This window comes from Gossypium raimondii, chromosome 5 (genome assembly GCF_025698545.1).
Source record: "Gossypium raimondii isolate GPD5lz chromosome 5, ASM2569854v1, whole genome shotgun sequence".
NCBI lineage: Eukaryota > Viridiplantae > Streptophyta > Magnoliopsida > Malvales > Malvaceae > Gossypium > Gossypium raimondii.
This window is the reverse complement of record NC_068569.1, coordinates 30,929,626-30,939,828: the sequence shown is the minus strand read 5'-3', so window position 1 is coordinate 30,939,828 and position 10,203 is coordinate 30,929,626. Positions and strand designations below refer to the sequence as shown.

Genomic DNA, 10,203 nt, shown 5'->3' with positions numbered 1-10,203 from the left:
CAAATAAGCAGTCTGCCAAGCTCCCGTACTTGTTCTTCCATATTTTAGGAGGAATTTACTGTAGAAATTGATGCATGTGGTCAAGGATTGGGGGTAGTACTACAGCAAAAATGGAGGCCTATTACTTTTTTCAGTAAGGATCTCAAGGTTCGCCATCAAGCTTTGTCTATTTATGACAAGGAAATGCTTGCAGTCCTACTTGCTGTCAAGAAATAGCATCCTTATTTAGTTGGCAAGCATTTCCATATCAATACAGATCACCAGAGTCTTTGATTTTTAGTTGACAGAGAAGCTATCACTCCTTATCAGTAGAAATGGGTAGCAAAAATGTCGGGATATGATTATTCCATCACCTACAGAAAAGGGAACCTGAATATAGTAGCTATCACTCACAAGAGGGTCAGTTGTTGCAATGTGTGGGAAGCATTTCATGGTCTAAGGTATGAAGGCAGATTTTGGATTCTTGTTTCACTGATCTAGCTTTACAGAATATCTGTTTGGACCTTCAGCATCAGCTTCAGCTTCAGTTTCACCTAAAATATTCCTAGAATGGCAGAATCTTAAGACGAAAAGGGAAGGTAGTGGTTGGGCAGAACCTCAGGTTAAGAAATACTCTCTTTGACTTATTCAATGGTGGATGCCTCTAGACACAGAATCTCTAGTCTGTTGTATTGGAAAAGAATATCAACTAATGTAAAAAAATGGGTGATCGAATGTGAGGCTTGTCAGAGGTGTAAGCACGATACAACAGCCTCACTAAGGTTGTTACAACCTCTACCTATTCTCACTCGTGCATGGGCGACTATCAGCATGGACTTCATCGAAGGGCTGCCTCTATCCAAAGGGAAAAATACTATTCTCATTGTTATTGACAGACTCACCAAGTATGGCCATTTTTTTTTACCTTGTCACATCCCTTCACTACCCTCATAGTGGCTCAACAGTATTTAGATCACGTTTACAAGCTCTATGGGGTTACTAAGAGTTTTGTATCGGATAAAGACAATATCTTCATCAGCTCGTTTTGGCAATCATTATTCAAGCACCTAGTAAGCTCCACCTCTCTACTACCTATCACCCTCAGACCAATGGACAGACTGAGGTTTTAAACAGAAGTTTGGAAGGTTATTTAAGGTGCATGTTAGGGGAACAGCCTAGTGAGTGGGTTCAATGGCTACCTTTAGTCGAGTGGTGGTAAAATACCACCTTTCATACGGCCATACAGACAACTCCTTATGAAGCGAAAGGGTTGCAACAAAGGGAAGCTGCTTAAGATCTATTGCAACTTCATTTAAAACGAGCTCAAAAATGTATGAAGCAAATAGCTGACAAATGTAAATCTGATAGGGAATTTCATATCAGTGACTTGGTTTACCTCAAATCACAACCTTATAGACAGTATTCCCTCAGGACGAAAACCAATCAGAAGCTGTACCCAAGATATTTTATCCCTTTCTCTATAGAAGCTAGGAGAGGCAAGGTAGCATACAAGTTGACCTTACCTGCTAATGCCCACATCCATTCCACCTTCCACGTTTCTCAACTCAAAAAACACATTGGTTCTGCTGCTAGCACTCCAACGCTACCTCCTACAGATGCTCATGGCACTTTAGACAAAATACCAATAAGGGTCCTTGAGAGATAAATGGAAAAAAAAAGGGAATCATGCATCTACAAAGGTTTTTGTGGAATGGGCCAATATCTTCCCTAAAGACTCCACCTGGGAGAGTCTGACTGAGCTCTAACAGAAGTATCCAGCATTTGATCCTTGAGAACAAGGATTGTGTTTGTGGGGGGAGTATTTGATATGGAATAATTAGTGCAATAGTTATATGTTTAAAATTCTATTAATTTTCAGTTAATCATTTGTTTAGTTGTCATTAGAACAAAACAATGTGTTTTGGGTAATGGTATTAGTTAAACCGTGCATATAAAGGGTACCTCAAAAACTGTTCATTTAAGGATATAACCGTTTAGTTAAACTGTGAGGATTGGATAACTATTGTTGGATGTGACAAATTGTCATTCCTAAGCCGTTATTTGCTTTTATACTGACCAATCAGCATGAGGAATGGCAATTATGAGAAATACACAGTCTTTCTTCTTCATTTCTCTTCTCTGAAATTTTCTCTTGTCTTCTATCTGCTATTTCTTCCTTTCATTTTTCTATTTCGAATATTCTACCGTATCAAGAATCTTTAAATTTTAAAAATAATATTTATTTTTATAATATTTATATGGACTCAAGGCTAAATTAATAAAAAATAAAATTAAAAGATTAAATTTATTATTATACCAATTAAGAAAACACCACCTTAATTGCTTTATTGTTGGATGAAAAAAAACAATCTAAAAACATTTGTGATCAAATAGTTACTTTTCAAAATTAATTGACTAAAATAAAAATTTATACATAGTTAAGTGACCATTGTAGTTTACCTTATTTTAACTTGAATAGATCACACAATTCGACTTAAATTTATTTTCATTGGTTAAGCAGGCCCATTATTAAGCCCAAATCATATGAACCTCGTTGGTAAATCTGAAAAAAATTAACCGTGAAACTCATTGCTCCAGAAAGGCGCGTGCGTTAAGCTCTGAGCTCCCCCGGTTGTTCACTGTTTCAGTCCAGAATTCCCAAACCCTTCCCTCCTCCTTGTCTGTTTTTTCCTTTAAAAAAAAACCTCAATTCTTTCAAGAAAGAGAATTTAAAAAAATTCAAATTTTCTGTTAATTTCTGAGTTCGATCTCTTATTTTCAATGGAGGAATCATCGTATTCAAATCTTAGTACCAGTCATTTGCTGGGCTCAGTTCCCGTAAGCTTCTTATTTTTATTTACCATCTAATTTGAATGATTTTCCTTTTTTTATCAATTTAATTTCAAAGATTCGACTTAATTTCAATTTTCATTCGAATCGCAGGCCGTTACCAATGAAGAAAAGAAGGCCTCTTATGAAGGTGCTTTTTCTTTTACATTTAGTGTTTTGAAAAAGAAAAAAAAAGGCTTATTACAGCATTTATGAACTTTTTTTTTTATTGTAATTATGCAGTTCCTGAAGCGAATATGCAAATTTTCCCTCCAAATAATGGCAGCGGAGGAGGTAGGGGTCGAGGTTATCAAACTCTTGAGGCTCCTACCGGTATTTTTTTTTTCTTATTTCTTTTAATTTATTTCCTTCCCCTAAAAGGAAAACTTCGTTAAATTAATCAAATTTTCTTTTAAGTGATTTTTTTTTCTATTGAGGTCATAAAATTGCAAATCTGCCCTATTTGCAATGATTAATGTATTAAATAGTGGTTTTAGTGAGGAAATTTGTGTTCTTGATAATAACTGCAGGAAAGAAAAATGTCCAAAATCATTGCATCTAGAGTTGAGATATTAGAATTTTGGTTATTAAACTGTGTGATAGATGTAATTCAATTATAGTGTTACTGAAGGAACCTTAATACTCAATCATCCCTTTGTGTATCATATGCAGAAGAATTTGAACAACAGCCACCAAACAACTGGAGTGGAGTTTTTAGTATCTCATCATACACGCAGTATTTTAATGTGGATACAGATGTTGTCATATACAGATTGATTAGTTCCTTTTATCCTGTCACCGGAGATTTTTTCAGCAAGATTGATGCTAACCCTGACCTGTGAGTATGCTCAACCCCCACCCACCACCCCCAAAAAAAAAAACTTCTTTTGCCATCATTGCATCGTAAAATTAGACATTCTTTTTTGGAAATGATCAGTTGGAAGAGAAGTTTATGGAGGTTTTAGACGTTATAATAGCATATTATCTCTAGGCTATGTAAATTGGAATGAAAAGTGTATTGTAAGCAATCAAAGCATCCATTGACATGGGCAATCTTTCATTTGCAAGAAGTAATCTTTTTGGAAGTTGAGAACAGCTCACTAATCTCATCTGCAAACTTAACAAGTTAGAAAGTTTAGCTATTTGGTTGTCTATTTTGACATGAATTGTAACAACTTGGAAAAACATCGAGAACATTGAAGGAAGCATGCTAAAGATAACAAATGCAAGTGGTATTATCTTAAAGGAGTAGAGGGCAACAGTAATACAATAGATTTAAGCACCCATTGGTTGCATGGTCTGTTGCATCAGTATCTATTATTCATAAAAAGAAGGTATTCATTAAGAAAGAAAATAGTAAAATAACTAGAAAAGAGATAGATTGAATCATTTGATGATGGAAGTCAAAATACATAGAAATTTGTAGCTTTTATTTGTCTCATAGGAGGGGACTCTTCATGGGTTGTTTGGAAGGGAGACCATAGATGGTTTGCCTACAATCAAAGGATCTTTCCTTATAAGCTAATCAGTGTGTTGTTTAATGTACAATGCTGGGATAAAAGCTGTAAATCCTTTTCTTATGGATTTCTAAAGGTTACATGGTCCCTTTTGTTGTTCTCCACAGGAAAGTTAAATTCCTTGTTACTCTGATATGGTGAAATATTAATCTGATTATGTAGAAATCTTGACAATGTAACAGCTATAACTATATAGTGGCAAAATAGTGTGTCCATGATTATCTGTGAAATTAGTTTGTTGGTCTTGATTTCTTTTTGCTCGTATATTAGGTATGGACTTATTTGGATCACGACAACATTGGTCTTTATGCTTGCTTCCTTTGGAAACTGGGCCACATACCTTATGCAAAAGCACAGTGATGGTACTACTTCTTGGAGCTTTGATGTTGGTTATATAAATGCAGCGGCTGTTGGAATCTATGGTTATGCAGTTGTGGTGCCAATGTCATTTAAATTCCTGCTTCAATACCTAGGTTCAAATGCTAGCCTTGTACGGTTTTGGTGCATGTGGGGTTATTCATTTTCCATTTTTATTCCAACTGCGGTAAGTTTTTGTACATTTAAAAGGGCATAATAATAATAATAATAATAATAATAATAAGCAACCTCCTCCCCCCATTTTCTCGCCAAACTGATTTCAGTTTCCCATTCAAGTCCTAAAAGCTATGTTTCTGTTAATTTTCTCTCATTATTTCTATGGATGAGAGAACATAAATGCTAGTCCCAAAGTTTTAAGCCCCGAGTATAGCATGTTCATTGATGCTTCTTGGGTCTTGTTAATTGGTGAGCACAGAGACTGTTTGATTGGGGTTGTGAATGTTAGATACTAGTCTGTGTTTGCATGCCTAAGTTTTTCCATGTATATAGAGAATCTTAGGAAGGTCATATCCCAATAATCATGTCCAGATATACACTGGACATGGGTGCCTAACACAATTTCTTCAAATTAGAATGAAGAGTCTGAGTAACATAGCATTAAAGATTACCTAAAGTTTTGAAGATCAAATTTATTAGTTATTCATTTGCTCTTTTACAACCATCTAAGGTATAGTTTTATGACATATTTGCAGCTTCTACTGCTTATTCCGGTTGAGATTCTCCGATGGATCATTATACTCATTGCTGGTTCAGCCTCATCATGCTTTGTTGCCTTGAATTTAAAATCTTATATCGAGGGGGCAAACGATCTCAAAATGATGGTTGTCGCAGCATTCTTGTTGCAAATGGCCCTTGCAATCTTCATCAAGGTTTGGTTCTTTCCATAGTCAACTTATGTAGACTATCCGAGCATCTAAAAACCCAAACTTTGATTACTTTGTTTCTGGGAAATACGCAAAAGAAGATCCGAATTAGATCGAGGAAAAGCTTGTGTGTTGTTGTGGGATTCGTTACTTGTTGAGCTTTAGTTTTAGTGATAAATTTGAAACATTCAAGAGAGACAAATTACTTGGTTTTGGAGTGTGGTTGATTAGGTGTGGCTGGCCTACAACTTTTAGAAGGCCAGGCCAACATATCATCACAACAACTAGACTAGATGTCAATGTAATACCTTAAAGTAAATTAATTTCTTTTCTTTTTTTTTTTCTTTTTTTTCAATTTTTAAATCTCGATTTCTAATTCTGAAGTTACACCGACGGTTCATGAGATAATGAGTCGTAAATGGCAAAATGATGGAAAAGAATAGTGACATAACAACTCTGCCTATGATTCATTTGTGAGGCAAAAGTGAGAACTTATTCAAAGACTGAAGAGATTTCTTTTATTAATTTTGCCTAAAATATATTATTTAAAATAAATTATTTTTCTTCTTAGTTAAATAAATTAATTTCGCTTATGAAAATAAATAAATAAATTATTTTCTGATTATTTAAAAAAAGATAAAAATGAAGTGCTTCTTAATTTGTAGTAAGGTTGTACAATTTTTAGTAATGATCATCTTATGAAGTTGACAAAACTAGAAATGATCCTTGGAATACGCATCACTCAACAATCTAATTATAGGGTTAATTAACTAAACCTCGTAAATCGTAATATTGAACACGCAAAAAAATTTAAAAATGCTAATGAAGCCTTAACAAAATTGAGTATCACGTTCGAATTTTATTATATGTAATTATATATGTATAGATCTCTAGTTTTATTATGTATAATTAGGTATATGTGCGTCAGTATGTGATAATGATTTAATTTTATTTTGTAGTTATTTTGATACGTCAATATCTTTCAAGCTAAAAATTAAAATCAAATTAATTAGACATTTAATTTCGTCTTTTTCCAATAAAAAGAGGAAAAACATTTATACTCTCATTACTTAAGTCAAATAACTCTCAAAATGCTAAAAATATATATTCTTAGGCATTCTTTTATTGAGCTGTCTCTAATCCCTTTTTTGTTTGTCATAGTTGGATTTTAAATTTTAAGCTAGTTGTTGAGAAAATTGAAAAGGGTATTTTCTTGTTCTAGAATCTTTTATTTTTGCTTTCAATCATTGGGTTTAAACATTATTTCGACGATATTTAATCATTTCAAAAATGGTAACACCACACCTTTTCTCTCTCTTTTTTCTTTCCATCAAAGAATCATATAAACGATTATTTACCACAAGATATAGTTTTGATGAAAGAGCTTAACCAATTCTAACATTTTTCTTTTGATTTGAAAATAGTTTTAATCAGATTCTTTCTATTTATATATTACAAATAGACTTAGTTTTTTAAAATTATATGAAATATATTATAAAAATTTATATGAAATATCATAATCAAATCTATAAATAATTTTGTAACCTTACGTATAATTTACTTTTTTCTACAAATCATACACTAGTTGTGTTGCACTATCATTTTATAATTATTGATATTTATAGTTAAAGAAATTTTATATTGCTCTGTTTGGAGATTTGAATTTGAATTTTATGTAAATAGTAAGAATAAAATGTATACGATATTTAAATTAGGATACATAATATTTTAATTAAATTTAAATTACTTTATATTTTAATAAAGTATAATAGTTGTATACGTTATAATATTTATTCATTTACTATCATTTAATCCATAAATAATTAAATATTTAAAATTTTATTGTAATTTTTTTGATTTAGTAAAACCGATCTAAAAGTATAGAATTTAGTACTTAATTGTAAGTTAAACCATTATATTTTAATTTAAATAATTACTTTAGTTTTATATATTTAATTTATTTAAATCAAAATATTATTACATTTTAAATACTTAAATATAAAATTTTAATTAAATTTAAACTTAAATAAATTAATAAAAGTATATATCAAAATTTTACTTAAATTTATTTTTAATATTTTTTAAAGTTAGAATTACAATCACAATCAAACATTAATGTATAAACAAAATTATAAATATTAGAAATTCTATCACATGTCTATGCGTGTGGAAACTATGTATTTAGAATACGATTTATTTTAAAAATAACATATAATAAATAACACATAAAATATATACGATATTAAAATAAAAACAAATTAAATTGCAAGTAAAACGAAATTTAAACACAGTAATACATCATATTAAGATTACTAAATGAATATAATTATACATTCTAAGTTGATGTTGAGTTAATTTGTGATACCATCTCAATCAACAATATTATTAATACTAGAAGCTCTATCGCGCATGTATGTGTGTGGAAACCATGTATTTAAAATACAAATTTGTGTTTAAAAATAATATACAATAAATAATGAAATGAATTATTTGAAACTAATTAATAATAATACATAAAATATATACGACATTAAAATTAAAACGATTAGATTAAATTGTAAGTAAAACGAACATCGATTAAAGTTACTAAATTAATACAATTATACATCCTAAGTTGCAAACGAGTTAATTTGTGGCATCATCTCAATCAATAACATTATTAATATATACAATTGATAAAGGTAATATAGTGTGCATGATAAAATTAAAATACATATAAATATCAAAATAAAGTTTTGGTTAAGTAGTAAAATTAAAATTTGGCTAACCCATTCGACACGGATTCAAATCCCATCATATATATATAATTTTTTTCAAATAAAAGATTAAATTATCCTCAAATAATATAATTTATTTTAAATGCGAAGGGATGTTAAAGTAATTTCTCTAATTGAATTGGGACACGGTTAATGGGCAACACCAATTCGTAAAGGGTTTTATAAATAGTAAGTATAGATATAAAATTGATGGAGGTAATAAAGTGTGTATAATAAAATTTAAATGTATATAAATATTTAATTAAAATTTTGATTGAGGTGGTAAATTTAATGTTTTACTAACCCAATTGGCATGGGTTCAAATTTCATTATTTGTATATTTTATTAGTTTCTTTTTCAAATAAAAGGCTAAAGTATCCTTAAATAATATAATTGATTTTAAATGTGAGAAAACCTAATTAAGTTGAGACTCAATTGATAAGTGACACTAACTCAGTAAAGGACTTTATAAATAGTGTAGATAATCTACCTCTATAACAAATAAACCGAAAAATTAATATTTAGCTTAAAGTCAAAATAAATTTGTATAAATACCCCTCTTGAACCTAAATATTTACATGGAAACACAAAAGCTTAACACATCATTTGACCCTTAAAGTACCCTTTTTTTTCACTTTAGTACTTTTTTTTTTTTTTTTGCTCAGGTTGGTACTTAAAGTTTCATTTTGTTAACTAGTTCAATCCACTGCCATTAAAAAAATTGATTGAGGGTGGGTTTGGATGGGCGATTGGGTGCGGTGCGGTGCGTTTAGCTTACTTTTTGTCTCACGCTACAGTATCGCTATAGTATCTAATCTCACCGCCACCGCTGTTTTTACACTAACCGCAGGTAAACGCACCGCCCATCCAAACTCACCTTGAATATTTCACGTGGAATCCATATGTATTAAAAATAAAAATATATTAAAAATTCTAAAAACTATAAAAATTTAAAAATAAATTATAAAATAAAAATTATATTTTGTCAATATATATAAGCTCTAGGAAATTGCAATTATTAAAAAATATTTCTTTAAGAAAACAAAAAAATTAAATTATGAAAAATAAAAAGAATATAAAAAATCTATATATTAGAATTTTTTTGAAAAAAATTAAAAAATCTTTCTCGCAAAATTAAAAAATATATATATGCTTTTTAAAAATTTAAAAATAGTTTTCTAAAATAAAACATGAAAATGCTATTAGGTCAACTATCGATCAATGTCAGTCAACGGTCAATTAACACCGATCAACGATCTGTCAACATTGATCAACGCCAATCAACTCTAGTCAAAGTCAATGGGTAGTTTTCTATCATTTTTATTAATTATATTATTTTTGAAATTTTATCATTTTTATTTATTTTGTAGAATTTTTAATATATTTTTATTGTTATTAAATATAAATCCAATTAACACTTTTTAATTGGATTAAAGTGCCACGTAACATATTCTAATTGAGTCATATTTCAATGAGCTTTTTAACGATAATAAACTTAAGTGGTTAATAGGATGTAACCATTGGCAAAGCTAGAAATATTTTGGGGCGAAATTAAATTATATATTTTATAATAGTAAAAATATAATTTTATTATTTTATTAGTTTATATCTTTATAATTTTAAAGGGTTAAATCAAATTTTTATCAATTTTGGAAAACAAAATACAATTTTACCATTATTAATTTAAATTTTTATAAATTATAAAATACCTAAATTAAAAATTTATCATTTTACAAAATAATCCAAAAAAAAAACTTATATTTACAAAAATAACCCAGGTTTAAAAACAATCACCAAAATAATCTAAAATGAACAGTAAAATGGGGTGGTGGCCTGTCAATGGCCGGCACCACCTGATATTTTGGACCCATGATTGCTTGA

The 10,203-nt window shown here is 29.9% G+C and overlaps 1 protein-coding gene across 1 annotated transcript; it reads left to right on the top strand.

Annotated features, from left to right (window-relative positions):
- Positions 1-2,561: 2,561 nt before the first annotated feature.
- On the top strand, positions 2,562-5,904 carry LOC105771147 (uncharacterized). Its single transcript, XM_012592556.2, has 6 exons — positions 2,562-2,817; positions 2,923-2,959; positions 3,052-3,141; positions 3,481-3,646; positions 4,596-4,869; positions 5,396-5,904. Exons 1-6 carry the CDS (start codon positions 2,761-2,763, stop codon positions 5,588-5,590), a joined length of 819 nt encoding a protein of 272 aa, XP_012448010.1. The 5' UTR covers positions 2,562-2,760; the 3' UTR covers positions 5,591-5,904.
- The last annotated feature ends 4,299 nt before the right edge of the window (positions 5,905-10,203 follow it).